The 27,734-nt window shown below is 48.6% G+C and overlaps 3 protein-coding genes and 1 long non-coding RNA gene across 4 annotated transcripts; 1 reads left to right on the top strand and 3 right to left on the bottom strand.

The window, feature by feature from the left end:
- The first annotated feature begins 794 nt into the window (after positions 1 to 794).
- Positions 795 to 23,438, top strand: LOC140000884 (uncharacterized). Its single transcript, XR_011806103.1, has 4 exons — positions 795 to 924; positions 1,132 to 1,365; positions 21,518 to 21,724; positions 23,071 to 23,438. It is a non-coding gene; the product is annotated as an uncharacterized lncRNA (long non-coding RNA).
- LOC101800533 (keratin, type II cuticular Hb4) lies at positions 3,073 to 7,994 on the bottom strand. Its single transcript, XM_013109425.5, has 9 exons — positions 7,450 to 7,994; positions 6,725 to 6,933; positions 6,175 to 6,235; positions 5,814 to 5,909; positions 5,399 to 5,563; positions 5,128 to 5,253; positions 4,580 to 4,800; positions 4,267 to 4,301; positions 3,073 to 4,187 (listed from the first exon to the last, which is right to left on the bottom strand). The coding sequence occupies exons 1-9, from the start codon at positions 7,900 to 7,902 to the stop codon at positions 3,982 to 3,984; spliced, it is 1,572 nt and encodes a 523-aa protein (XP_012964879.3). The 5' UTR covers positions 7,903 to 7,994; the 3' UTR covers positions 3,073 to 3,981.
- Positions 14,222 to 21,622, bottom strand: LOC101800726 (keratin, type II cytoskeletal 75). The gene is made up of 9 exons (XM_013109430.4): positions 21,236 to 21,622; positions 20,613 to 20,821; positions 18,059 to 18,119; positions 17,576 to 17,671; positions 17,223 to 17,387; positions 16,762 to 16,887; positions 16,416 to 16,636; positions 15,791 to 15,825; positions 14,222 to 15,429 (listed from the first exon to the last, which is right to left on the bottom strand). Exons 1-9 carry the CDS (start codon positions 21,620 to 21,622, stop codon positions 15,236 to 15,238), a joined length of 1,494 nt encoding a protein of 497 aa, XP_012964884.4. The 3' UTR covers positions 14,222 to 15,235.
- On the bottom strand, positions 23,420 to 27,451 carry LOC101798959 (keratin, type II cytoskeletal 75). The gene is made up of 9 exons (XM_005030620.6): positions 26,881 to 27,451; positions 26,209 to 26,423; positions 25,843 to 25,903; positions 25,629 to 25,724; positions 25,188 to 25,352; positions 24,860 to 24,985; positions 24,260 to 24,480; positions 23,947 to 23,981; positions 23,420 to 23,841 (listed from the first exon to the last, which is right to left on the bottom strand). The coding sequence occupies exons 1-9, from the start codon at positions 27,373 to 27,375 to the stop codon at positions 23,624 to 23,626; spliced, it is 1,632 nt and encodes a 543-aa protein (XP_005030677.3). The 5' UTR covers positions 27,376 to 27,451; the 3' UTR covers positions 23,420 to 23,623.
- Positions 27,452 to 27,734: the final 283 nt, after the last annotated feature.

Below are 27,734 nucleotides of genomic sequence, written 5' to 3'. Positions count from 1 at the left end.
CACCCCCCCATGGCACAGCCCTCCGTCAAGGAAACAGCAGTGCTGCCCCTGCCAGGCTGAGCAACACATGACCCATAAAGAAGGCCTTTTTTGGCCTCGCTGTTTTGCAGCAGTGATTAAGAAGGATAATGAGCACCTGAAATGTGCATAAAATCATGCACAAAGGGCGTTCCTGTCGGTGTGGGGCTGCGAGGTTGGGAACGTGCCTGGTCCGGATGCTGGAGTGGCCCCAGCAGGCTGCTGTGGTTCACAGAGGAGCTGTGAATCGGGGCTCAGGGAACTCAGGAAAAGCTGAAGTTTGTTTAACTTTGCAAATAGATGAGTCAAGGCAAAGATGGGGCCCAACGGAGTGCAAAAGACAACTGCAGAGGGCAAAAGTCCTCCTCAAATGAGCGAGTCCTCTTCGAGTCCTCTTCCCATCAAGGTGCCATTTTGGGGCGTTCTGCTCGTGCCCTGGGGTAGGGTACAGCCAAGCCATCCCTCCTCACCTGCTGCTGTGCTTAGGGCAGGTAATACAACGCGGTCAAGGATCACATCCATCTTTTTATGCTTTGCTGTGTGATTACACCTTTCCACGGCACAGCTCCAGAGCTGAAACACCTCAAAGCCCTTTGCAGTTATTGCCCTGTCAGTTAAACATCTGGGAGCTGGACTCGATGATCCCTACGGGTCCCTTCCGACTCGGGATGTTCTGTGGGTCTGTGATTAAAAGCTCTGCCCTGCTGCAAGCACGTTAACGGCTGGGGAGGTTGCTCCATGCATGCGCTTTTCTCACCGATCTGAAAGATGCCCAGCTGATTTCATGTGGGCAGTCTGTCGCATTTTCTCTTTCCAACCATACAGCAGCATCTGGCAGCTTTCTGAGCTCACAGACGCAGTGAAATGGCTTTTTTCCTCCTCACAGTGTTGCTGGTTTCTGTGCAGGTAGAAAGCCCGGCTATCTCTGCTAAAGCTGGGAGTGCTTCAGCCTCTGCCTCTTGCTCTCTGCAGGGCAAAATGCATAATATTTAAATATATTTACAATATTTAAGCATACTTCATACTTTCTTTATCTAATACTTTATGCAAATGCTACTTGAGTGCTTCTGCCACCTCTGCTTGCTCTCAGCCTCTGCATTTCTCCCCTCCTAGCGAGCTGCCCTGCCGTTCCCTCTCCAGTTCAGAGGCCCAGCTGAGCACCGTGTTCCCCCCATCCGGGGTTTTCCTTCGGGGCTGCGTTGCAGGACACAGCCTCCCACCGTCCGCCTGCTCCCTGCAGTGCTGCTGCACCACCGGGATGTGATTGTGGATGCGTCGCTGCAATAACGGGACTGAGATCAGCAGAGATGCGGTCTGTCTGCAGGTGCCGAGGGTTTTACAGAGGAGGTGAGTTCTGTTACTGTCTTTATGGAAACTGAAGCAGGGGAAGGGCGAGGATTTGGATGCAATAGGGCTTGGGAAAAAGGCTGCAGGTGGTGGGGAGCTTTCTCAAGTCCCCCAGCATTTAAGCTACATTTACTTCTCGTTTTCCATCAGCTTTTCAGCAACTGCAAAAGCTAAAACCCTGCTCTGAGGTTGATGGAAATTTTTACCTCGTGTTTAAAAGGAATTAAATGGCACAAAATCATTATGGGCTGGGCTGAGTCTGTAGCTCCACCAGGCACGGAGGGGAGAGGTGGGGGCTGCCATCCTGGGAAGCCTTTGGTGCACCTGGGAAGCCTCATTGGATTGACTGGGAGCCTAAATGGCTTGATGAGGTTATAAAGGTCAACCCCCCACACAGCAGGGAGGCTGAGAGGCTTTGCAGGCTCTCCCTGGGGGTGGTGTGGGCTCTGTGCTCTAGTGCTGGAGCATCTGCAGCCTGGGGAGACGTGTGTAGCGTGGCCTGGGAGCTGTTTCTGCTCAGCTTGGGGGTTGCTGCAATGATGCTGTGTGCTGCTGGAGAGCTGAGCAGGGCCTGGACTGCTCCCAGGAGGAGAGGAAGGACAAGGAGGTGCAAAACCACCCAGCAGCTGCTGGTGTCCGGCTTTGAAGTGTTGCTGGGCACCTCGGGGCAATCAGTGATGGGTTTAAGGGGATTTAGGAACCGATAGTAGTAATGAAAAGTTTTCAATTAGCTTTATACAAACTGCTAGAGCGTCTTTGCTTAGTCAGTGCCCTCTAAATGGTGGTGTTTTTGATTTATTTTCACCTGGGGAGTTCCTGGGAGGAAAATTGTTTGGTGCTCCACCCTGCCTTAATGAAGACATCTAACCCAGGAAGCGCCCGTGTCTTGTGCCTTGCTGGCAGCCAGCTGGGTCGTAAACACTCAGCGTTGGGTGGAATGGCTCCTGCTCCTTGCACGCAGGCGCAGGGAAGAAGAGAGCTCTGCCTTTCCCTCGGTGGTGCTTTGGAGAGAGGTTTCTAAGCCTCCTCCCTGCATAGCTGCAGCTGTGCGTGGAGCATTGACGCACTGAGGGGCACGGGAGAGCAGCAATGTGCAGTCCCTGGGTTTGGAAGGAAGGGCTGCGAGGGTTTCACCAGAGGGTGGAGGGCTTGACCTCTGCCTGTTTGAGACCCTTCTAAGTTTCAGGTTGGAAGGGACCTTCAGGATCATCTGTTTCCAATCCCCCTGCCCTAGGTAGGGATGCCACCCACTAAATTATGCTGCCCAGGGCCTCATCCAACACCTCCAGGGACGGGGCATCCACAGCCTCTCTGGGCAACCTGTCCCAGTGCCTCACCTCCCTCTGAGTGAACAATTTCCTCCTAACCTCTAACCTGAATCTCCCCTCTTTTAGTTTAAAACCATTCCCCCTTGTCCTGTCATTGGCTGATTGAGCAGAGTTGCTCCCAATCCTTTTCGTAAGCACCCTTTACATACCGAAAAGCTGCAAGGAGCTCACCCCGGAGCCTCCTCTTTTAGAGGCTGAACAGCTCCAGGCCTCTCAGCCTTACTTCATAGGAGAGCTGCTGCAGCCCTCTGATCATCTTCACGGCCCTCCTCTGGACCCATGCTAACAGATCATTAGAGAGCTTAGAGTAGAGACAAAATTAACCCTTCTTCTCCCCAAAAAGAAGCAGGCACGTGGTGCTGGTTGTTGCTATGTCGATTTATTGGAGATGCGAGACTAAAACTAGGGTAAAAGCCATTAATGAGCATTGCTGGCTAAATGCGTGGTATTAGGAAGAATTCACTGCGTCCTCTTTCCCAAATCTCAAATGGAGTAAATATACTTACACCGACAGCTTCCTTTGCTATGTATTGAAAGATGGAAAGGTGATTGAAACTGGTCTGATGTGTCTGAGATTGGGTCTGAATCCTGTAAGCAAGATCACAGAGGAGTTTTGTGTCCTGGGGGCCAGACCTTGTGATGGATCAGCCCCGTTCATACCTGACAGCAGACTGGTGCCCAGGCCCTTCAGTTAAGATGGTATTTGTGGCATCAGATGAGCCACACCATTTAGAAAAACGGAAGGAAAAGGAAAGTTGAGGATTAGCTTCAAAATATGTAATGTGAGTATGAAGCAAACTGCCTCCAAACAGCAGCAGCCACTGAAATCTATCCTCTGGGGCAAATATTGGGTAGGATTGGTACAATGTGTAGGGAACATGCAAGCCAGGCAGTTTTGGGTGAGTTCTGCTGATGCCAGGGGTGTATCTGTAAGCTAAAAGGCAGCTGATAGAACTAAGCTGATCTAGGGTGGGGGCTGCTAAAACAAGTGAATAAAGCTGAGTAAAGCCCTAATGAAAATGCTCATAGGTAGAAGCTGTGCTGTCTCACACTTCGTTTTGATCCTGGAATCTGTGGAAAGACCAGGGAACTGCCCCAAAGGCATCGTGTTTGAACTGCGTAATGGGAATGATTCCTGAGCACAGAAAAGCCCTCTTTGCCTTTTGTATCCCCGTGCATAGAAAATGGGTGTGCGGAGTGGGGGAGCTGGGTGCACGTGCTCCGGCGCTGGCCGGCTCTTGCCGTGTGTGTCGCTTCGGTTCCAGCCTCGCCATTTGTCTGCAGCTCTTTACATGGTGCTCCTGGCCGACTTGGTCATGGACACGAGCTTCACGTGGGAGCTCCTCGTGCTCCCGCTGCGAACAGCCTCACCGCAGACCCCAGCGCTGCGGCTCGCGCTGCCGTTCCTGCACGAGCTTCTCTTGGCAGGCACTTGGGTGCTGGCAAAAGTGGGTTCTGGGCTGTAGGCGAGACCTCTCTGGGAATGGCAGACAGCTACAAAAGGCAAAGCAAAACTGAATTTCAGCCTAGGGGATTCCTGGAGGAAAGGCAGAAGTTGAATGCTCCAACTTACAGATGTTGACGGGCAGCCCTTCTTCTGCACGAAGCCTGCAGAGAGTGGGAAAAGGTTCTCCATTACTGACCTGTCTTCAGCTGCAAAGCCCCGTTAGCCTCACCTGTGAGCCTGACCCCTCTTTATCCTGCTCTCTGTGCACCAGTGGAGCTGTGGTAGGACTGATGGGAGGAGCTGCACTGGGGCTGCGAGCCTGACTTGCAGCATGGCAGCTCTGAAATAGCAAAATAGCTCTGACCATTTTTATTATTTTTCCCTTTTGACACATGGGTCTAAAGTAGCTTGTCCAGCCCTGTTGGTGTCTGTCACTCACCTGTTCTCCTCTCCCTCCAGCAGCTTCCTGTAGGTCGTGATTTCAATGTCCAGAGCCAGCTTGACATTCATCAGCTCCTGGTACTCACAGAGCTGCCGGGCCAGGTCTGCCTTGGTCTGCTGCAGAGCTACCTCCAGCTCAGAGAGTTTGCACTTTGCGTCCTTGATGGATGTTTCCCCACACTGCTCAGCATTGGCCACAGCAGTTTCCAGTTTACAGCGCTGCAAGGAGCAAGACACAGTCAGTCTTCAGTGTCTCTTGGTATTTTCAAACGTAATGCATTATCTAGAGGTGTATTTAAAGTCTGGTTGTGCATTCAGCCCAGCAGCAAGATGGACATGCAGTCCTCCCCAGCAGAGGTTTGAGGGAGCTGGGTGTGCAGTTTCAATGCTTCCTCGTGCTGCTCGCAGGGGATGGGATGCTCTGACTGTAGCTGCCGTCAGGCAGTGCCTGAGTTGGACTTTAATGCAGCCCCAGCCAGAACAGCAAAGTCCTGGCTACTGAGCATCCTTTGCAGGGTGTACAGCACCATTTAATTTCGTGCTCACCTGGTCCTTGGCGTTCCTGACTTCTCCGTTCAGTTTCTGGATTATCCGTGTCAGCTCACTTATTTCTTTTTTCGTCTCTCGCAGGCTATCAGCGTTTCTGCCTGCAGTGACTCGCAGCTCCTCAAACTAAAAAAGCCCCAGAGACATTGTTGTGTGTCTCAGAAAACACATGCTCTGAGTTAAATCAGAGCATATTAGGAGCATGAGGGTGTTTATCTCGTTTTTAAGAGAGAAATTGCATCTGAACCCTCCCTCTGGCAGTTTTTCTCACCTTGCTTTTGTACCAGGCTTCTGCTTCTGCCCGGCTCCTGCAGGCAGTGTCCTCGTACTGAGCCTTGACATCAGCAATGATGCTGTCCAGGTTGAGGTCCCGGCTGTTGTCCATCTGTACAATCACCTGCGTATCTGAGATCTGAGTCTGCAGCTGCTGGGTTTCCTGGTGGTGACAGTGAGATGCTGGTTTGGCTGTGCTCCCAGGCCAGCCCTTCACTGGTGTGTCATGCACATCATGCATCTTGCTCCCCCTTTGTGGTGACCAAGCAGAGATGAATTGCTGGGTCTCCCCGTTCACTGCAAGGGGTGACCTCTGCCCTGCATTACCCCTTCTTCCCCTTTCTGTTGGGACAAACAGCTCCAAGACTGGACTGTGAAATGCAAACAACGGCAGCGACAGGGAGGCTTCTTACCTCTTCGTAGAGCATTCGCAGAAAGTCAACCTCTTCTTTCAGGCTTTCCACCTTGGCCTCCAGCTCTGCTTTTTTTAAGAAAAAACAGTCTGCGTCCTGAAGTCGTGTTGAGGAGAGAAGAAGGAAGTTCATTAGCGAGAGCAGACTCGGGGCTACCCTTAGGGTAAGGGACTTTTGGTGCCGGTACCATGACGGTGCGCCAGCTCCCAATTACACAGTTGCTGCTGATCTGAGTTCAAGCAAACCTGAGCACCAGCTCCTGTTTGTACTTGTTTTGTGTGCTGTTTTGGGGAAATAAATCTCTGTGTGCGCCCCAAAGACCCAAACCTGGAGAGGAAGGTTCAAATGGCCCCTTGCTCACCTTCTTCAGGGCAATAAACTCCTTCTCAGCACAGATCCGCTGGCTGCATTCATCTTCATACCTGCGTGGGAAAATGGGAGATTCTGAGTGCAGTGCAATTACATCCTTGTTTGGGATTCTGCAGGCCTTATTGCAAGAAATGAAACTCCTCCTATTTTTTTTTTTAAACTTCTCCCTAGATGATTTGGGGTGCTTTGTTCTTGTTTCATAGCCCATGGGAAAGCAAATGTTTTCAGAGAGGTTTCAGTGTTTTTACAAATTTGCAGCAGAACTGTTTTGGTTCAGCTTCTGTACCAGAAAACAGTTGCTTAACTATTCTACATGTTAATTCCTAGAATTAGGAAAGAGACAGAGAACCTGGAAGAGACATATCCTGTTTTCTCCATCTCCATAAACTGGGACTTTGTTTTATATACCAGGATGCTGTCAGATCTCTCCGCCTACCTACAGGTTCTCTGGAATCTATGTGCTATCATGAAAAGTTCATGATCTCTGCCTTTTTATGAACAACATTTTGAGCCTTACACTCACATTTCTGTCTTCAACTTACATTTTCTTGTTGGTTTCCAGAGCCTCTTGCGCTGCCTTCAGGTCTGTTTGCAACAGGGCTCTGTTGCACCCCAGTGCTTCCAACTGCTTCCTTGAGTTACCGATATAAGCCTCTAGCATGGGCATGATGATATTCCTGCATTGCTTTTGACCCTGCAGAAAGCTCCACTTGGTCTCCAGCACCTCATTCTGTTGCTCCAGTAATCGAACCTGAATCCCAGAAAGCAAAATAGGAAACGAGATGAGGGTTAAGTGTTTGTGAGAGCCAGTGTCCACACAACAGCCGTGGAATGCCTGGTCCTGCTCCTGGTCCACTTGAATGCACTGTTTCTCACTCCAATGTTCTTTTGTGCATATGTTTTTTCTGGGTAACTGATGTGGAAATGCACAAAAACCTAAATGTTTCCAGAAAGGGAAAATTTGCAACAAATTAGGAAAATGTAGAGGCAAATGGGAAGGAACTGGAAGGCTGATAAAGCCATTCTCAGCGTGTTCCCTCCCTGCAGTCAGGCCTAGAGATCAGATCGGTAGTGCCAGTACATCAAAGCTTCCCTGATGGCAGTAAGGCTATATGGCTCGTTGAACACCTTGGTGTTCAACTTTGAAAGTTGCCCTCAATGTCTATAAGGAGTTGTGTCACAAAGATTTCTTGCCTGTTACATACTAGAGACCTCCCTTGGACCGCTGCGCCTGCGAGCTGGAGCTGGGGAGGGTTTCGCTGCTCACCTTGTCAATGAAAGAAGCAAATTTGTTGTTGAGGGTCTTGATCTGCTCCTTTTCTTGATACTTCACTGTTTGCATGTTGGGATCAAATTCCAGTTTGAGTGGCTGCAGCAGTTGCTCGTTAATGGTGATGGGTGTGATGGAGCGCGGCCTGGAGACTCCACTGACCCTGTAGCCAAAGCCAGCACCTCGGTAGCCAAATCCCACGCTGGCTGCACCAAAGCCATATCCAGATCTCGGAGGAGGACATCTTCCAACAGCTATCCTGGGCTTGGAGGATGCCGTGCCATTGAGACTCCTGGAGCTGAAGTTACCCAGCCCGCGGGGGCCCGCGCCGCTGCCCCAGTGCCACGAGGCGCTGCTGAAGCCGCGTCGATGCCGGGGCAGAGCGGCAGAGGACGAGCTGAAATTCCGAGCGGCGCGGCCGGAGTTGATGCTGTAGGAGCGGCAGGACATGGCCACGGGTGGGAGAGGGATGGGTGCAGGCGATGTGCTGGCAGCAGATTCCCAGGTGCAGTTCCCTCTGACCGCAGCGGAGCACCCTCTTCCTTTTATTTGCACGGAAAATGGGGCGAGGCTACATGAAACTTCCACAAAATGTTTACGATGCAATGAGTTTGAGCTACTTAGCATACGTTGTGCTTACCAGCAGAGAAAGCAGCATATTTGCCCCATCGAGGTCTGAAGAGTGGTGTTAAGTCAGAGGGGCCATATTTAGGTCTTGTGTAAGAGCGGTAGAAAGCGGGCGAGTTCTGCTGGATGTTTCCTGGAGGTGTAAAAATTCCGCCTTCGCCTTTTTATAGGTTTAAAATGTACCTTTCAAAATGTAAAGTGCTTCCCTGTCAAAGGAGATATTTACATTTTGCTGGTACCTCAGCTTGCAAGTAAGAGCTTTGAAGGAGAATGTGATTCAGCCAGATGTTTACTAAATAATATCAGTAATACATTCAAATTCATTGAGAATTAATGAACAAAATCTCGCAGGCAGGTTAGTGGTAAACAACTGTGTTTTGTTGGGTTTGCCTATAAAAAGGTAACACGATGCCAGACAAAGATCTTTGGGACCAACTGTATTTCTCAGAAAAGGTGACTTTTCTGTGGGTAGCTGCAAATCATCCAACGTGGTGACTTACTGGGGGGGGATTGCTTGCTGATCAGTTGAAACTGAGCCCTGTGTGTGGAAGGTGGTAGCTTCAGCAGATGCTCTTGTTGGCCAAATCCTCAGCAACCCGGCCTCTCCTCCCCTTGTTGCTCAGCTTTGAGGTTGGGTTCCCACCTGCTTTGGGGCAGGGCCAGGCTTGGTCCTTTTGCCTCCTACGTTGGGCGAGCGCCCTCATTGTGGCGTCGGGGCTCGGATTCTTCCTGGTTTTGCTGCTCACACGCGTGTGCATCGTGTCCGAGCCTTGGAAGGACGGGGATAGCGTCAGGGCTGGCGTCACCGTGTGGGAGGGCGGCGTGTTTGGTAGGGGCAGGGTGGAAGTTTCAAACGAATGGTTTAGTTTTGTTTACTGCATTTTTCCCCTTCCCTATTCAGTGGTTGGTTGCAATTGCAAGCCAAAATTACTATCCTTGCTGGACAGCTCGACTCCAGAGCCCAGAGAGGTCTTTACAAGGATGGTGCATGAGGAGATCTGGAGTGAACCTCGTGATTCTAGGCTGCCCTCAATCCTCCTGTGCCAGACCTCATTGCTCCAGTTTGGATTTGGGATGTATTTAATGGCTCCGTGGTGGCATCTCTTCTCTATCCATTGTCTGAACACCACTTTTTCCCTCATCCCAGGACACACTTTCTCATTTTAGTGAGACAAGTAGCACTGAATGCAACGTTAGAGCACTTCTGGTCAGAAATCTGAGGAAAGGCGTTGTGGGAGGGCTGGCCTCGCAGGCTGCCCATCCCCAAAGGAGAGAGGGGCACTGGATAAAGCTACAGATTCTCCAGTACAACAGGAAAAAGCAGTTGAAATGTTTTTGAACTTACTTAAAAACAAGAACAAAATAACAACAACAAAAAAGCAAGATGTTTTGAGCTAGCTCAATTAAACGAAGTAGTGCAAATTGGCTTGAGCAGGTTTAGAATTAGATGTTCAGGCGATTCCCTGGGGAAACAAATCTACAGGTTTTTGTCTCCTCTTTCTTCCTGTTTTTTATGGGATTAGGTCAGGGATATGATGTTATTGTCCTTATTCATGCAAGTGCATTCAATGCACTCAGGCACTTAGCTCTGAGGGCAAAGCTAAGTGCCTGGGTGCATTGGGAGCTTTTGACTTTTGAAGGCATTTGGGCCCATAAAGGCTGCAAAGTACTTTGCAAAGCGTCACCTCCAGGGACACTGGGTCTCAGGGGGATTTGCTGCAATTACGGAGATGGTGGCAGCTCATCAAGCAGACTGTGAAAGGTGGTGGTGGACTTAGGTGCATTACTGTTTCTTCCTTGTAAGCCTCTTGCAGGGTTGTGCCAGCACCCACCTGCACTCCTCTCCCTCCAGCAGCTTCCTGTAGGTCGCAATCTCGATGTCCAGGGCCAGCTTGATGTTCATCAGCTGCTGGTACTTGTGCAGCTGCCAGGCGATGTCCTGCTTTGCCTTCTGCAGCACTGCCTCCAACTCGGATATTTTGTATTCTGTATCCTTGAAGTCCACTTTCCCCTGCTCCTCAGCCTCAGCAATGGCTCCTTCCAGTTTGCATCTCTGCAGGTAGGAGGTTTTCATTACTGCAGCGTATTTGCACTTGCATTGAATAGTTCAGAGATGTTGAATCTGCCTGTGCTTTCATCCACCTGCACTTTGTCATGTTTTCAGACTGTAGATAACCCTCTAACTCTAGGACAATTCTCTCTGGCTCATGCATTGTCTTCTTGCTGCAGGTCCATACAGATGGTAGTTCAATTATTAGTAGCACTAACAGACTGTTTTGCTCTGTACTCTGTATTATCAGCAAGTCTGAGAGTCAAGCAGCTGACATGTATTTCATCAAAACTGGGTTAATTACTCCCTTTCTCTAGCGGAGGAGTTTTGGAAATCCACAGCCTGGGAATTGTGATTGGCACATTATTGTCCCTGAGTCATCCTTACCTGGGCTTTGGTGTTTTCACATTCTCCAGTTAGTCTCTGAATCACCCAATTCGGCTCCATAATTTCATTTTTTGAGTTACGCAAGCTGTTGTCGTGTTTGCCCGTGGCTTCTCTCAGTTCCTCATTCTGAGGAGAGAGAAAATGCAATGAAAATAAATACCAGAGCAGGGAAATGAGTCAGAGATGAAACTGCTATGTGATTCTGGGACCGCAGTCCCGGATCTTGAGCTTTAAGGCCAAAACTTTTGTCACTGGTGGACACAAATGACTCATTTACCCAGAAGCAGCTCTGTGTGTGAAGGTGTTAGCAGATGATGTATTACACATTAGGGAAACATAGCAGGTGGCTAAGAAAACAAACAAACCTTTAAATATCCCGTTCAACCCAAATTAGGAAATCTGAAGAAGCATGGCTCTTAGCAGAAGTGGGGCATAAATACTTCTGTGAGTGTCCATCACAACTCGCCTTGCTGTATGACCAGGACTCTGTCAGCCCAGCTCTTTTTGGCAATGTCCATGACTTGATCTTTGACATCATCACTGATGTTACCCATGTTCAGGCCTCGGCTGTTGTCCATTTGCACAATAACAGAGGTATCCGAAATGGCACAACCTGAGCGGTGTCCTAGGGGCAACAGGAAGATTACCAACTGTCTGCAGCACAAGTGCTTTCCCAGTACATTTCCATGGCACAGATACAAGGAGATGTCTACTCTGTGTACCCGGACTTGAGGCTCACTACAGAAACCCAAAGGAGGATTTTCTGCTTTAAGCTCTCTGGTTTCTGCCTCTACCATCAAGTTGAAACAGATTCCTTAGGATTTTGCCCAATGCAACAGTAATGCCTTTGAAATCCGGAGTGTTAGTCTGATGTATACATGAAACACCGAAAATCTCCCTGAACTTAAGTGATCCTCCTCAAGAGACATGAGGTGGAGGAAAAGGAAAAAGTAAAGCCATTACCGCTTGGAAGAGGGACTCCACCTTGGCTTCCAGCTCAGCTTTGTTCATGTAGGCACAATCCATGTCCTGAAGCGCGTCAGAGAAGGTTTTATGAATCGAAAGAGCATTCTCTTTAATGCCAGCACGCGATGGCATTACAAACTCCTAGCGCTGTTCTTTTCAAGGACATAAGCTTTACCATGTTATTAAATTGATTGCTTCTCTCATCATCGTAGGCACAAGATAAAAATTGCTAGGCAGAGAAGAAAAGGAAAGGTCTTGACCAGCTGGGGTATACAAACATCTCAGATGACCATGCTGTATTGGAACTGACTCACTTAAGGTGGGATTCAACTCTTTTAATTAAATCTTCACAAAAGTTGGCCTTTAGGTCCCTCTAGAGTCTCTGGAGAGCGAGAGGCAGTCTCTCACCTGCTGTCTTTCCAGCAATATTGGCTGCTGTTCATACCAAAAGCCTGGAAGAAGAGTTTGAGTTGGTCTGAAATGCTCTTACCTTTTTGAGCATAACAAACTCATTCCCTGCACACGTTTGCCTATTAGTTCCCTGTTCATACCTTCAAGGGGAAGAAAACCAATGGTTCTGCTCCTGGTTATTCAGCCTAAGCAAGAATATGGATCTAATCCTGCTCAACCTCCCCATGGAAACCAACTGTTGACACAAGTTGTAGTTTTGCAGATTAGCGACTCGAGCTGCTTTTAAACGCACACCGATTGTTCGGTTATAGGCTGTATTTCTAATTTGAATGGGAGGGAATCCTTGATCCCATAAAAACTGCATTTGCAAACCTCTTTTTTTATAGTAAGCATGAAAGAGAGAAGCTTAGCCAATCACTTGATGTGTGCAGGGCAGTAGGAGTACAAAAAGGAGCACTGCTTTGCTTTGCATCGGGGGAAAAGAAGCATTTGAGTTGAACTCTTGGGAACGTCGTAGGTATCTAAAAACAGGCCAACTGGGTTTGCTATTACATCAACCTTTAGCCAGAATTGCTCTTTTTTTGAACCCAATTCTATAATTTACCCTTCTGTTTCTTTCATTTGACCTCTGTGATTTTGTTAGACTCAAGAACAATCTTTTAATTCCCTTGGGACAGGAGATGGGCCTGTGCTAGGGTTCTGCTGGCCTGTGACTACAAGCAGAAAGTAGCTGCAGCAAAGATGGGTGTGAGAGCAGGAGAGAGCCATGGATGAAAAATTTTCCAGCTCAGACCTTTGTACCAGCCAGGGAAAACCAAAGACAAAGGCTGAATACATCGAGATGGTGGTGAGATCACTGATCCCTCCAAGGGAAGTGTCCTATGTACAGATTAGCTTACAGCAGAACTGGGTTTGGCTATTGCTTTCTCGTGAATTTGCTTGGCAAATCCCCGTGAATATAATTTTGGAATATACATATATTAGCAAAGGAGATGGGTACAGAGGGATGAGGACAAAAAAAAAGCATGCAAGTCTCTTCTATAAGATGAAATAGGGTATTTTCAGTCCCGTCTTCCCTGAAATATTGAAGGGCTGTGTGCCATGGGTGGGAAACTTCTTAATTCTTTTGCCTCCAGTGGGATAACAGTGAAGGCTTAGCCCTGAATTTCTCAGCCTTTTCTAAAGGTGCGTTTGCTTTTATCTGATTTTCTTGGCATTCATCATGGCCTGAGAACGTGTTCTGCTCCATGGAGAGGATCAGAGAGAAGTTCATGCATGCAAGCCTGAAAGCTGGCCTGCCTTATTTAGCCGGGCAACATTTTAGGGTAAAGCTGTGTGGGAGTTGTATGTGCTAAGCACTCTTTGGGTGTCAGCCTAAAAGGGGTTGAGAGAGCTCAGCATCTCTCATGATTGGGCCCTGGATGCTGGAGAACAGCTGCTGTATGTGATAGTTGGCATCTACCGTGAAATGGAAGAAGTGATGTTGGCTTCTTTTCTTGCTTTCTCTCTCTCTCAGGTTTTTAATTACAGACCTGAGCTCAGAACCGCCAGCTTGTCTGAGCCAGCCCGGCTTCGATCTGCTGACCCAACAGAAACCTCAGCTCTGGAGCATCACACTGCCCTGGGATCGCATCCTCATTTAGCCCATGGCCTGGCAGCTCTTTTGGCCATTCCAGAGAGGGGCTGGAGCTAAATCCCTCCTGTTTTCCATGCGGGGCACTAGGAATGAGCAGCGGGAGCTCTGCGTTGCTCGCATTTTGCAGGTCAGTGTAGCTGGGCAAAGGCACAGCTCTGGCTGTGGGAGCACGCAGCGATGCTAACACACAGCACAAACTGCAGGTGTGGAACCAGCCTTTCCAGAAGTTTAGCTCGTGTGCGTGGGATCCATCTTTCCCAACTTTAAAACATCTCTTTGGAGCGTTCCTGCAATGGCATCTTCAGCCAACTGCCTAGAGCCCTTTCGGTCCCATGGAAGGAGGTGTTGGGGGACGATTCATCTGACCCCAAAGTGTCTGTTTCTGTCCTTTGATTGGATCTGATGTAGGTGTTTACAGCCAGGCGAAACCAGCCCCACCTTCTGGTCTTGCTCTGTTTGGCTGTGCAGCTTGGAAAACCTCCCAAAGCACTGGAGTATTGCTGCTCCGTGACCCCTCCCCAATGCACTTAGCATCCCGATCCCCCCTCCTCCCGCCCCAGGACTGAACCAGGGAACAGGATAAGGGAAGGCTCTGAGAGGCAGAGGTTGCCTACGGCGAGTCTTTAAACCTTATTTTAAAATTACTTTTAAGTGATTTTTACAAGGACAGATAAAACCCACACTGTTCATAGTAAGGCTGATTGCAGTTTATTGGAGAAATTTCATAAAACTCAGTTCAACAAGAGCAGAAGCTGAGAGGAAACAGGCTGGTTACATTTTGGCATGTAATTCTCTAACCCTCTTCTTTGCCTCCCTCCTCCTTCCGTAAAAAGGTGGGGGGGAAACTAAGAACAAAGGCACTACAACAGATGTTTTCTTGCGTTGTTTTCTTTCTAACGCTTGTGCTGTTATTTTCTCTAGGCTGAGTTCCCTGGCTGGTGGAGGGGTTGGTTTGCTGCTGAGACAAGTGGGTTATGTGCAGCATACAGCAGCCTGTGGGTTATGTGCTCTTCTGGCTCGAGTTACACGCACTGGGTGGGTGAGGAATTACTATGAAGAGCCAGCCCCTTTCACCTCTGGAAAATGAAGGTTGTGTTGTTGGATGTGGGTAGAGCTGGAGAGCCCTGGAGCAGATAGAGAAGTGACAGCAGAGCAAGAAAGTTGGGAAATGGAGCAACTGCTTCTTGCTGAAAGATGCTTTGTTCTCAGTTCTGCAAGCCCCTGGGGAGAGCAAGCCCAATAGCAGGGAGCTGGGTTGATCAGGAGGGAACATAAGAGACTGTGGTATCGGCACACCTCCTGGTTTCCGTCATGAGCAGGTGAAGGGACTGGTTCTGCTTCCATGTACATTGGTGTAAATCCAAGCCCTGCATCTACTCTGGATTTACACCAGGACACCAGAGCCAAGGGGACCCGAGGGATGCTGCAAGCTGAGCTCTAACGATGGCACCCAGTAGTAGGAAGGCTGATTACTCATTGCCAAGCAGTGCTGGGCTTCTGGTCAGCTGGGGGAGAGTTTCTGCGAAGGAATTAAGTGGGCTTGGAGATGTCTCTCCGCTGAGCCAGGAAGTCGTGCTGGGAGTATGGTTTCCCCTAACGGGAACGCGATAAGCACGGCTCTTTGGATGCTGTTAATAGCTCTGTGCTGGCAGCAGGAGGTGGTGCTCAACCTCTTCTGCTCCAGGGGAGCTGGGTGCTGCTGTGACTTAGCTCCGACAGCTCTTCTTGGTGGTGGTTTTTGACACAAACCTCATGCTGGAGCTGCTTCCTGCACCAGAGCTGAATCCTGCAGCCAGGCAGCTGCCGGCGCTGGCACTGCCGACCCCCAGGCCAAGCCTGCTGTTAAAGCCCGGCCCCAGCGTGGTCCCACCTCCGAAGCTGCTCCCGGATGAGACCACGGCTGTGATGGGAGACCACAGGGGAGAAGGTTAATTTGGGATAGTACGAGGGCACTTCAGTGTCTGCAGTTGTGTGATGGTTTTCCTTGCACAGTCTACCACTGCCCGTATTTCACAGATGATCTTCTTTAGCTTTTCTTAACGTCTAAAACCTTTCATGTTCAGAGTTGGCCAGAGAAAAGATGCATCAGGCTCCTTGGCCACCTCAGTCTTACAAAGAGTTACAAAACCCATGCACTCCATTTTTGTGCTGGTAGCTAATAGCTGCGCAACTCATTGTGTCATTGCCAGGCCCAGGTACATCTAAGGAACAACTCAATGAATACTCAATCTATTCAATCTATTAAGAGCCAGATTACTTACAAATATTCACTGCACCAACGCCTTCTCCAGCCAGCCTGGAAGAGGACAGAGAAGAAAGGGCTTGTTATTTAGGACGGTTTCAAATAACAGTTTGGCACCAGTCCCGTTCAATAGCAGAGTGCTCTGGGATTCATTCTCATTGACGCAAAATTGCACAGACCTGCTTGTGGAGCTGAAGCAACATTTACCCCTTGCAGAGATCAAACCCTGAGGGTAATACTCACTTCTTAGGAAACAGCAAGAGTTAAAGTTTAACCACCACTTAAAGTATCAAACGCAGACTAATGAATGTCCAGTAGTAATTAAATCAGTTGAGATATGCTTCCAGTGCATTGAGCTGCAGCTGCTGCAGAAAGGAAGCCAAAATTACTCAGCGCAAAATACTGAACTTCCAAGGATGGGATTTTCCCATCCCTCTTCTGTGGAACCAGCTGGTACAAACAAAGGCATTTGACTTTGCTTATGTCTTCTGCTGGGAAAGCTGCAATGCGTGGGGGTGCAGCCCTCCCTAAAGCTCACTGCTCCTGGAGTTTTGTAGTCCTTCCCTTTCTTGTTGCAGATAAATATGAAAATATTTATGGGTTTAGACATTATTTGGATTGCAGGGGCACAAGGAGCCACCCACCTGCACTCCTCGCCCTCCAGCAGCTTCCTGTAGGTCGCGATCTCGATGTCCAGGGCCAGCTTGACGTTCATCAGCTCCTGGTACTCGCGCAGCTGCCGGGCCAGGTCTGCCTTGGCTTTCTGCAGAGCATCCTCCAGCTCGGCCAGCTTGGCTTTGGCATCCTTGATGGCCATCTCCCCATGCTGCTCAGCATCTGTGATGGCTGTCTGCAGACTGGCACACTGCAAGAAGTAGAAGTGTGTCTGGTGACCCCTCGCTGGGTTAGGACCCCAATATCCAGGCATCCTCGCAAGAGCACGAGGTGGTGGAGATGCTCCCACGTTTGCAGGGGTGCTGCACACTGTACCTGTTTCCTCACACTGTCAATTTCTGAGTGGAGCCGCTGCACCACGCATTTCATCTCTGAGATCTCCACCTTGGTGTTGTGCAGGTCGGCCCCGTGCTGGCCAGCAGTGAGCTGCAGTTCTTCGTACTGAGAAGGGCAGGGACGTGAAACACCAACAAGAAGTCATTGAACTCATTGGTAGGGGCTGACCCTGCTCTGATCCTCTCTTGACTGGGTCTTTCTGTGCTCAGTAAAGGTTCATCCTCATGAACTTTAGCATATTGCCTTCCTCCCTCCATCTCTCCTTATTCTCATTTACCTCTCCTTTTCAAAATGGCATGTACAAAAATCTTATCCAAATTGACCTGATTTTGCACCCTACTCCGTAGTTCTACCTGCTTGTACTCTCCCATATAAAATAGGCTTTGGGAACTGCTAAGCAATAATTTTCTAGCTCACCTGATTAATTTTCACATCCTCACCTTGCTCTGGTACCAGGACTCAGCCTCTGCCCGGCTTCGGTTGGCGATGTCCTCGTACTGCGCCTTGACCTCCGCGATGATGCTGTCCAGGTCCAGGCTGCGGTTGTTGTCCATGGACAGCACCACGGAGGTGTCGGAGATTTGTGACTGCATCTGAGACAGCTCCTGTAAGTCCAACAACATTTGTGCTCAGGCCCCAATATTGACCCCAGTGCTTGTCCTAGAGATTATGCATAGTTGAGTGGTAGGGGTGGGAGGGAGCTGCAGCTCTGAATATCTCTTTTGGGCCTGTTTGATCCTGCTGGTAGCAGGAAAATGGGGAAATAGAAAAAGGAAATCTGACAAAGTCTTACTGCTTCGTAGAGAGCTCGCAGGAAGTTAATCTCATCCGTCAGTGCATCCACCCTGGTTCCCAGGTCCACCTTGCTCATGTAGGCAGCGTCTGCATCCTGGAACCATGACAATGGAGATGGAAAACCTGTGGTGGTTTTACACCTTGCCTACCTGCTCCCTTGCACAAAGACTGGTTGTCATTTCATGCAAACCTCAGGAGACAAACAGGGGCAGAGTGACTGCAAGGTATGGAAGACCCAGGTTTGGTCTTTTATCTTGGATTCACAGTTCACCTGGATTTTGGATGAGGGGCCTGAAACAAGAATGAGCTATTGCCAAGGACTGACACACTGGCACAATTGGGTGTTTCATCTTCAAGGAGGGATGACTACACATTTGCTAAGTGCTTTGCCCAGCTTGGCATTGCCGGATAAAAAGGATCATTTGCATTCAAATGCATTTTGTCTTTAAAAAGTGTGTCCCTTCTTTGTTGTTGGCCTCACCTTCTTGAGCAACATGAAGTCGTTCTCTGCAGTCGTGCGTTTGTTGATCTCCTCCTCGTACCTGTTGGAAGGGGAAACGAGCATCGCTTTACAGCTCCCAACCTCCCCGCCTGCCACAGGGGTATGGAAATCCCTCCTCCACCCATCCATGTAGGGTGCTGGTGGAGAGAATAAAGAGTCTGTTCCCAGGGACCTTTAGAGCCTGTGCGTGGATCTCGGGAGAAAACAACATAAATAGCTACCAGGTAATGCACGTCTGTCCTTGCTATGTCAGTGCATATATTATGTCTATTATTATATATATATCACAGATTGTGATAGAAAGACAGCACCCTTGGGCTAGGTGGTGGAAGGAGGCCATCTAGAAAAGCTGCAGGCCTTCATTAAAGGCACGTTTTATCCTCCCCGACGTTTTTGCTGTGAATGGGAGCCTTGTACTCCCCGAATTTTCTCAGGCCGGGAGGGCTGGGTGGAGCCGGAGCTGAGCTTGCCGCCGCCGCGCCTGCCTTAGTCAGAAGAGCCGGGATCTCCGACGCCAGCTCCCGTGGTGGCTTTGGGAGGGCTGGGGACGGCCGGGGTACAGAGAGACGAGGTTGGGAGCGGGGGATCTCCAATGCCAGCTCCCGTGGTGGCTTCAGGAGGGTTGGGGACGGCAGCACCGTGCGTCCCACTCCTGGGGAAGGATGAGAACCGGCACTGGCCGTGGAGCAGTGCCCGGCTCAAACGAAGTGAATTAGGTGCAGGAGATGAAAGGCAGGAGTTCAAAGGAAGGAGTCCGTGCAGCTCATAAAAACATTAGCCTTTCATGACCTTTTTGTTGGGGAAGGGCTTCAGATTTCATCTCAGGAATGTCCAACCCTTAAAATCATTGCCATTAAGTGCTAGGCTCTGTATAGATTTGTGGGTCTCTAAGCTCTTAGCCACGTAGAAGAAGAAAATTAATTTGGCATATGTCTAATTTCTAATTACTGAATTGATTAATATTTGACTCAGAAGAGCAAAGCATTAGAAAGAATAATTTAGGATCCACAAAGTGTAAAAAAAAAAACTTTACAGGCAAGGAGAACAAATTCCTAGCAAATTTGTTTTTTTTTGCTAGGGGACAGAAGCAGTGACGTCCCCCTGGTAGGTGCAGGTGTTGCCACAATGCAAGGTGATGATGACCTCAGCTAAGAGCTGAGCTGCTTGATGTAATTGAGCTTTTGCCCAGAGATTCCCTGATCTGGAGCCAGAAGGAATATTTGCCACTTTATGTCAGATGCAGGTAGAACATGAAAGCCTGAGCTAAGACATCACCTTTACTTTTCAAATGATTTCTTCTCTGAAGCCATGGTGAGCACAAAGATCTCTCACCTGAGCAATCTCTGCTGCTGCAGACTGTGCTAATGGTAGGCATTGTTGTTCAAAGTTTAACATTGCTTTCACTATGGTCCTGAGAGAATAGGAGGAGGAAACTCTGACCCAGGTAATCAACAACATTATTGTGCTTATGGCAGGGATTCATCCCTACTCAGCTACCTGGAAATTGGATATTTTGGGTTTTCCTTCTGTAGCTGATGGAAAAAGATACTTATCCCATCCTAAAATGGATGGGATTGCCCATCCAGCTGGCTAATTTCTAGCCGACTCTGAGGTCTAGAATGGCCAAACTGACATAGGACAGAATTTTTCTCTGCTAAACGTTCCATTTCTGAAGTCACAGGGAACCATAAAAGAGGCCTGAAAGCAGACCGTGCCGGATGATTTCTCTGCCCCAAGGCAGTCGTTTCTGTTCCAATGCTTGTTTTAGGCTAGAGGCACTGTTGGTAAAGGTGGCAGAAAGTGTCAGACGCGTGATCTCCCGAGAAGGGCAGAGCAGAGGGTTTTTGGCAGAATGCGCGTGTCCTTGTTTTGAATTGCAGCCTGCTCCTTGCTCTGCCTCTCGTTTTTCTGGTTCCAGATTGACAATTTAAGCTCCTTACTTATTCACATCCATTAAGCAGTGTATCCCTCGTGGGCATGGTAGCAGACAGTAAGGCTTGATAGATGTTTTTCCAAAGTGCAAAGAGTGGATGAGAAGGAACACCTCCTCCTAACAGCCTAAAGAGTTAATGAGCTGAGCTGAATCCCTCGGCAGAGACTTCAGTGACTTTCCACGGGGTGGAAATTAACTCCTGGCTTTCAGGAGTGCTAGAACTACTAGGTACATTCATATTAATCAGCTTTATTATTATTTTTTTAATGAAAGAGAGACAAAGAAACAATTAAGCACGCACTTAAAATTGATCTTTCCTTTTAGGAAGATTTTCTCTCCTAGAAAGGAATTCACATCAATAAGAAATGTGAGTGTTCAGAGTGCTTGTATATTAAAAAAAAAAAAAAAAAGCATGTGTAATGTGTAGAGTGCTGCTGCTGCTATTTATATGCAGCTAAAGTGAGGGGAACCAAGTCACGTTAGTCCTTTCTGAGGTTTCACAGTTTTTGGTTGCCTTGGGTCTTTTAGCTCATCCAGAAAGAGGACAGAATGAAGAAAAACTGGATGGGTTTCTTTCTTTCTTTTGTGTGTGTTGCTTACCTGATCTTGAAGTCTTCAACAGCATCCTGCATAGCCTTCAGCTCAGAGCTGAGCTGCAGCCTGTCCCCTGCTAGAGCCTCAAGCTGTCTCCTCATGTTGCTGATGTACACTTCAAACATAGGCTCAATGTTATTTTTCACAACTTTTTGGTCTTTCAAGAGGCTCCATTTGGTTTCCAGTACCTTGTTTTGTTGCTCCAGGAACCGCACCTGAAACCCATCAGAGCAGTTTAAAGCATTCAGAACCATCAGCTTAAAAACTGCCTCACTTTTCACGAGAAGTGAGCTTTAATGCGAGAGGTTTTGTTGTTGTTGTTTTAATTCTGTTTCATGTAATTTAAAGTGGGCTTTAGATAGTGATATCACTGATAGGAAAATTTGGAAACCAGGAACAGTATTCAACTGCAAAGAAACCTGCAAATATAGTGGGCTCCATATCCAGACCGTCTACAAGCTCTGACAGTGGCATTATGTTTACAGAGGTAGTGAGCCGAACAAGTTCCTGAGCACTAAGATTTAGAAGTGAGGTTTTAAAAGCTAGTTTATAACATCGAGAGCAACCCTGATCCCACTGTACTTGCAATGACAAACACGCCGGGCTGGATGAAGTGAAACACGTCTTACCTTGTCAATGAAGGAGGCAAATTTGTTGTTGAGGGATTTGATCTGATCCTTCTCCTCCTGACGCACTCTCTGCATGCTGGTGTCAATCTCCAGGTTAAGAGGTGCCAGGAGGTTTTGGTTGACTGTGACCCCTTGAATACCCCCAGGGCCGCATCCTCCTCCAAACCCAAACCCAGCTCTGCCAGCCCTGTAAGCAAACCCACCGTGACCTAACCCGTAACTGTATCCTGGTCTAGCAGAGCAATACCCTCCGCTCACGGAAATCCTCTTGCTTCTCCCTAGGTTGTGAAGGCTCCTGCTGCCAAAACCACCGCTGATCTGTCCTATGCCTCCACCACTGCTGCAGGACATGGACATGGAGCTGAAGCTGCTTCGGTTTACAGGCATAGTGGCAGAAGCAGCACTAAAACCCTTAGCGAGTCCTCCTGACCTAGTGCCAACTGACTTCTGTGCGACTGTTTGCTGGTGGCAGGAGCAGAGGATGATGAGGTGAGATGGCAGATGGGCAGAGTTAGGAGCTGGAGTACCCCCCCTGCCTTATATCCTTTTGAAGAGGGCTGCAGCCCAGTTGACTGAGCTAATCAGCTTGGTATGCTGGCACCTGGCCACCTTTCCCAGCCCGTTAATCACCTGGCTCACTAATGCAACAGGTTGGCAACCTTCAGGCTCATAAAACTAACTGAAATTTCTAACCTGTGTTTTTCAGAGTGGTGATTACTGTACTGGTGGGAATATATATACGTATATGTATATATAAAATATATCTGTGTGTCTGAACGTCACCCTTGAGCTTGCTTTTAGCTAGGTGTTGGTGCCCATTTAATTTAAAGCTGACAGGACTGCATTTTCCAGAAGAGGGAAAGTAGAGATGTTGAAAATGCTAATTTGATATGCTTCACTAAAGAAAAAATCTGAATTTGCTCCTCAATTGCTCCTGGGGTAGGAGTGACCTGTCTTGACCTAGGAAAAGAGAAGTTAGATGTCTTGGTCTATGCTCCTCAGCTTTGCAAGCAAGACTTCATCAGCACAGTGGTACTTCTGATAAAGATGATAATTTGGGAGGCACCTGTGCCTTTCTGTTGGCTACAGGGGGAGCCTGGATGCTTTGCCTAGCCAAAAGGCTGAAAGCAGATGGTCCCCCAGAGAGAGAACAGGCTGCCATGTGAAACTCCAGGCCGTCAGATACCTGTTTGCTGTTGGATAGCGTTGGAATAGCCTCCAGCAAGCCAAATACCTGTTCTGCTGGTGTCAGGAGAAATATGGTCCAGAGATGCCAAAGAAAGACGGGCAGGTGTTAACAAGGACAAGCCATTTCCTTTCAGGTAGCGTGTTATTGTGCTTAGATCTGGAGGATTAATGAAAAGCAGGGGGTTATTGTATCGCCTTCTCTTTAGGCTAGGAGTCGGCGTGCCCTTAATGTGCGTCACGTTTACCTCTAGCGCTTTAGTCACTCAGCAGGGTTGTGTCAGAGACTGAACCAGCACAATCTGCTGCGGTAACCTCGGCACAGGGGTTGTTCCTTAATATGGGCTTTGGTGCTTTTGTAGTTAGCCTCTCATTTCTGCTGTTCAGGGGAGGGGAACTAAGCCTTCCTTACTCTCAGGGTCTAACACATCTTCAGCCTACGTCTAAGAACTTGATTCTTTCCAAAGAGGTTGAGTTTGGGGGTTTAAAGGGTCTTTTACATTTCAAATGATGGTAATGTCAGTGATGGCATTGTATTAAATCCTACAGCTGCTGTGTGTGTACAGAACACAAGAGCTGAACTACTTGTTTGTTGGGGGAAAAAAATGCCTTTATATCCCTCCCTGACTCCTAACATAAAACCTTGAAAGATTACAGGGGTTTGGGTGTGATCAAGGCGGCCTGAAGCTGCAGAGATGCTGTAATAGAGAAATGAAGATAGAAGGACATGGTCACTAATGCCTGGTAAGGAAGGTGGTATTTTCCTTTTCTATAGCAGAAAAAAATCTTGTTCACGCAAATGGGAATGGAACATCACATTCCCAGTTCCTCTGAGATATAAGTGGTACTCGTGGAGTTTCAGTGAGGGCAGAGGAAGGAAAGGTCTCAACTGTTGTGTGTGTGACTTGTGTTTCCCTTCAGCTCTGCTCTGCTCTGTCAGGTGCTCTTTGCCCTGTGGCGCTATAAAGTAATTGAAATTGAAAGGAGAATGCAACAGAATGAATTTCACGTGCCTTTTATTAGACAAATTCTGGGAAATGAGGCTTTCAGAGAGTCAAAAAACAAACAGGAGCATGACATGTTTTATATAAATAAGGACAGACAGCTTTGACTTCCAAACCTTTTGCAAGTAACAGAGTAAAGATTGCACACAACATGAGAGGAAGGTTGGCACACACGGGCTAGCAGTGCTGATGTCTGACTTTAGTAGCATCTCTTGCTTGAAGAGGTGCTGGAGACGTACTTCATGCTGGAACTGCTTCCACCAACCACGCATGACCCGGCCATGCCTTGTCCACCTGAGCCGAATGAGCCGAAGCCCATTCCTCCAGCACAGACCCCACCTCCAATACCGCTGCTACCCCCAAAGCTGTGAGAGTTTCCACTTCCATATCCTGATCCTACAGAGGTTCTGGTCACAGCTGCAAGAGGAAAGCACCCTTGTTAGAGGCATCCACAAACAGGGACCCCTGAGTGGCAGGCAGAGCAATGTAAAGGTCACAAAACCATCTTTACAAGTTACTTACAGATATTCACTGCACCAGCACCTTCTCCAGAGAGCCTGTTAGAGAGCAAAAGGAGACAGTAAGCTTTTAAGGGGAGCTCATGAACAGGAGCTAGTTGTAAAAGCAGCAGAACTTTTAAAAATGTTTTGGTGAAAGTTGCAAAGTTTGCACAAAAAGCTGCCTATTCCTGAACGGCTCACCTTCTTGAGCAATTGCTCATCTCTAAACAGGTTCTGAGCCCTCTGAACGTGGGAAGCCCAGGGGGCCTTTTCTAAACCTGACAAAGGTCTGTGACCCCATTGCACCACTGGAAACTGGAAAAAATTGCACCCACCTGCACTCCTCGCCCTCCAGCAGCTTCCTGTAGGTCGCGATCTCGATGTCCAGGGCCAGCTTGACGTTCATCAGCTCCTGGTACTCGCGCAGCTGCCGGGCCAGGTCTGCCTTGGCTTTCTGCAGAGCATCCTCCAGCTCGGCCAGCTTGGCTTTGGCATCCTTGACAGCCATCTCCCCACGCTGCTCAGCATCCGCGATGGCTGTCTGCAGACTGGCACACTGGGGGGGAAAAACAGTGGTTGAATTCCCCATCTAGAGCACAGATCAGTTCTTTGTAGCCCGGAGTTGTGATGGCTGGCCTAGGTGCAGAAGATGCTGAATTATCACATAGGGCTTCTTAACAATCACTGGCTTGATCCATGTTTTGGGCCAGGTCATAGCCTAGATTTAATCTAATTTCCACACCTCTTTGTATCTCTTCAGGTTTATTAATATTGTCACTCTTTGTGAAGTTACTGCACTGAGATAAATGCTGTCATATTCACTCCCTATCCAGCAAACGCACTGAGATGCATTTATTTTCATTCGCTGGATTTGGCTGGGCAGCCGAGGTTAGGCCACAGGAAAAGTCAAGCCTTTGCGTTTCCTCTCCCTTTACCTGTTTCTTCACACTGTCGATTTCAGACCGCAGCCTCTGGACGTGGCGGTTGAGCTCGGAGATCTCCTGCTTGGTGTTGCGGAGGTCGTCCCCGTGCCTGCCTGCGGTAGCCTGCAGCTCCTCGTACTGTGGCGGAGAGAGGAACAACCGGTCAAGGTAAAATCCATCAGGTTAGTGCCAAGCAGCGTGGGGGAACGCGGGTGTTTGTGCTCAAAGCATGCAGCTGTTCTCAATCCCAAATCAGCACTTAGAGCTTTGTAGGATTTTTAGATCTGAAGGATCTGGGGCAGGGGGCATGGTTTGCCCAGAAGCCTTCCTGAGCACTCACCCTGGACTGGTACCAGGACTCAGCCTCCTCTCGGCTCCTGTTGGCGATCTCCTCGTACTGAGCTTTGACCTCTGCAATGATGCTGTCCATGTCCAGGCTGCGGTTGTTGTCCATGGTCAGGATGACAGAGGTGTCAGAGATCTGGGTCTGCATCTGAGACAATTCCTGCAGAGGCAGCAGGCATTTGGGTGAGTCGCAGGCGTGAGACTCTTCCTCTCATGCTCAAGGGGCAGAAATGCTCCAAGCAGAGGGTAGAGCTGAGTGTCCAAAGGGATTTTTCCAAGAAGTTTTCAGGAAGGGTTTATACAGCAGGTGAAATGGAAAAAGCATTGACTTTTTAGTGCAAAGAGTAAAAAAAATAAAAATCTGTCCTGAGCTTCTGAGATGGGAAAGGGAAGCAAGGGCATTAGAAACTAGAAGGGCATGAACACGGGTGCTTACTGCTTCATAAAGGGCTCTGAGGAAATTTATCTCCTCCACGAGGGAGTCCAGCCTGGCTTGCAGCTCAGTCTTGTTCATGTAGGCACCATCCACCTCCTAGAAGAGGAAACATCACAAAAATGAAGCAGTTTTCAGAGAAGCTGCAGGATGTTTGTCTTGCTGTGGTCACGCAGACAGCTCGCAGGCCTGGGAGGTGCAGCGTGCATGCACCCACCTTCTTCAGGATCACAAATTCGTTCTCGACAGATGTGCGCTTGTTGATCTCTTCTTCATATCTGCAGGATGGAAATGGAGGGTTGGTCTAGGCTGATGCAGAAGTCATTTTGTTAATAACTTGGTTTTATATGTGCAGTTTTGTAGCTTGGTCTCTTAGCTCTATGGCTTTCTGCCTGTGACTTTCAGCCACAAGGCACAGAGATTCTCTATGTCACATATGCAAACTTAATCCTGGGCCTTTTTCAGAAGATTATCTTAGCAAAAAAGCCCTTTTTGCCTTGTCTGACTGCACTGGTGCGACAGAGAGCTGTCATCTGTTGCAGCACACTTGCCCGCCGGGCAGACCACAAGTGAACAGACTTACTTGTTCTTGAAGTCCTCAGCAAGGCTTTGCACCTTGTTCAGTTCACCTCCCAGGTTCTCCCTGTCTGCCAGCAAGCTGTTCAGCTGTCTCCTGAGGTTGCCGATGTAGGTCTCGAAGAGGGGTTCAATGTTGTTTCTAACTGTTTTGTTCCCCTGTTCTTGCAGAATGGCCCATTTGGTCTCTAAGACCTTGTTTTGTTGCTCAAGGAATCGGACCTGAAAAGAGAAAAAAGATATTTCAGAAACAGTGGCTTCAGGATGGTTTCCCTAAGAGAGGCCAGGTACCACCCTGCTGAAAGGGGGGAGCTCCCAGCCTGTGGGAAACAGCTGTCACTTCGTACTCAAAGACTGGGCAATAGCACAGATTGCTGAAAGACACATAGACGGAAGCAAGCATTACAAATCTATGTTAACATTCCTGACTATATGGCGAGCTCTGCTTCCTTACATCCTATATCACCATTTTCCCTCTGCTGGCCGGTCTTCTCTTAGCATGAATGTGTGGGACAAATGGTCTCAAACCCAGCACCCCTCATGTTTTATTCCCTGGCTGCTGCTGTTAGATATGGCAGTACACGAAGAGTTAAATTGCTGATAAAGATAGAACTTGCCCTTATTTGTGCTTCTCCACTGAAGAATCAGCACAGCATATCCAATAAATCTCATGTCTCACCTTGTCGATGAAGGAGGCGAATTTGTTGTTGAGGGTTTGGATCTGTTCCTTCTCACCCTTACGGATATTCTGGATGTTGGGGTCAATCTCCAGCTTGAGAGGTTTCAGAAGGCTCTGGTTGACGGAAACTTCGTGGATGCCCCCATTCGGAACAGCAGGGAATCCAGGGCCACCCATGCCACCACCAAACCCAAAGGCACCACCAGATGCGCCACCAAAACCATAGGACATTCCAGTTCCAGCACCAAAACCTGCAGGTCCATAGAAGCCACCACCCCTTCCAGCTACGGAGATCCTATTGCATCCACCGACATTGTAGAGGCTCCTGCTTCCAAAACCTCCACCAAATCTTCCATACCCAGCAGCGGTGCCGCAGCTTCCACCTTGGGAAGTTGACCGTGAGATGAAGCTGGTGCTGCAGGCATTTGGGATGAAGGCAGAAGCGGCACTGAACCCAGTTTTGCACTGGTTCCTTGCAACACACTGGCGAGACATGGCAGCTGATGTGAGCAGGGCGAGAGCAATAGGGAGAATAAAGCAGTGAGGAAGTGGATGAGGGAGGGAAGATGAAGTTGTGCTCCCCAGGCTCAGGCTGGCCCTTTTATACCCTTACAAGCTGGGGATGGGTCTGGTGTGGTGCTCATCTTACTGATTAACCGGGCTCGGCACGCCTAGCAGCAATGCGAACGGTGAGTTCATTGTGAGCACACGCACCTACGAATCACTTGGAAAGTTGCAGGAGTTGCATTTTTTTGTGACAGTCATGGTCTGGCTGTTGAAATATCCATGAAAATGCTAAATGCTGCCTGCTCAACTTTTGTTCGTGGCCGTCCATTTCCCACTCCCTCCTTTCA

The sequence above is a fragment of the Anas platyrhynchos genome, chromosome 34, assembly GCF_047663525.1.
Source record: "Anas platyrhynchos isolate ZD024472 breed Pekin duck chromosome 34, IASCAAS_PekinDuck_T2T, whole genome shotgun sequence".
NCBI classification, from domain to species: domain Eukaryota; kingdom Metazoa; phylum Chordata; class Aves; order Anseriformes; family Anatidae; genus Anas; species Anas platyrhynchos.
This window is presented reverse-complemented; position numbering and strand designations above follow the sequence as displayed.

What these genes read in the sequence shown, in the direction of transcription:
- LOC101798959 (XM_005030620.6), bottom strand. Translation starts at nt 27,375, where the DNA reads ATGTCTCGCCAGTGTGTTGCAAGGAACCAGTGCAAAACTGGGTTCAGT. An exon ending in GCTGAGGACTTCAAGAACAA is followed by an intron (nt 25,904 to 26,208) that starts GTAAGTCTGTTC and finishes TCCATCCTGCAG; the next exon opens with ATATGAAGAAGAGATCAACA. An exon ending in CTGGAGGGCGAGGAGTGCAG is followed by an intron (nt 23,982 to 24,259) that starts GTGGGTGCAATT and finishes GCTCTCTAACAG; the next exon opens with GCTCTCTGGAGAAGGTGCTG.
- LOC101800726 (XM_013109430.4), bottom strand. Translation starts at nt 21,622, where the DNA reads ATGCCTGTAAACCGAAGCAGCTTCAGCTCCATGTCCATGTCCTGCAGC. An exon ending in TTGCCTCCTTCATTGACAAG is followed by an intron (nt 20,822 to 21,235) that starts GTAAGACGTGTT and finishes GATGGGTTTCAG; the next exon opens with GTGCGGTTCCTGGAGCAACA. An exon ending in ACTTCATGTTGCTCAAGAAG is followed by an intron (nt 17,672 to 18,058) that starts GTGAGGCCAACA and finishes TCATGGTTCCAG; the next exon opens with GATGCAGACGCTGCCTACAT.
- LOC101800533 (XM_013109425.5), bottom strand. Translation starts at nt 7,902, where the DNA reads ATGTCCTGCCGCTCCTACAGCATCAACTCCGGCCGCGCCGCTCGGAAT. An exon ending in TTGCTTCTTTCATTGACAAG is followed by an intron (nt 6,934 to 7,449) that starts GTGAGCAGCGAA and finishes TCTGGGATTCAG; the next exon opens with GTTCGATTACTGGAGCAACA. An exon ending in AAGCCTGGTACAAAAGCAAG is followed by an intron (nt 5,254 to 5,398) that starts GTGAGAAAAACT and finishes GGGCTTTTTTAG; the next exon opens with TTTGAGGAGCTGCGAGTCAC.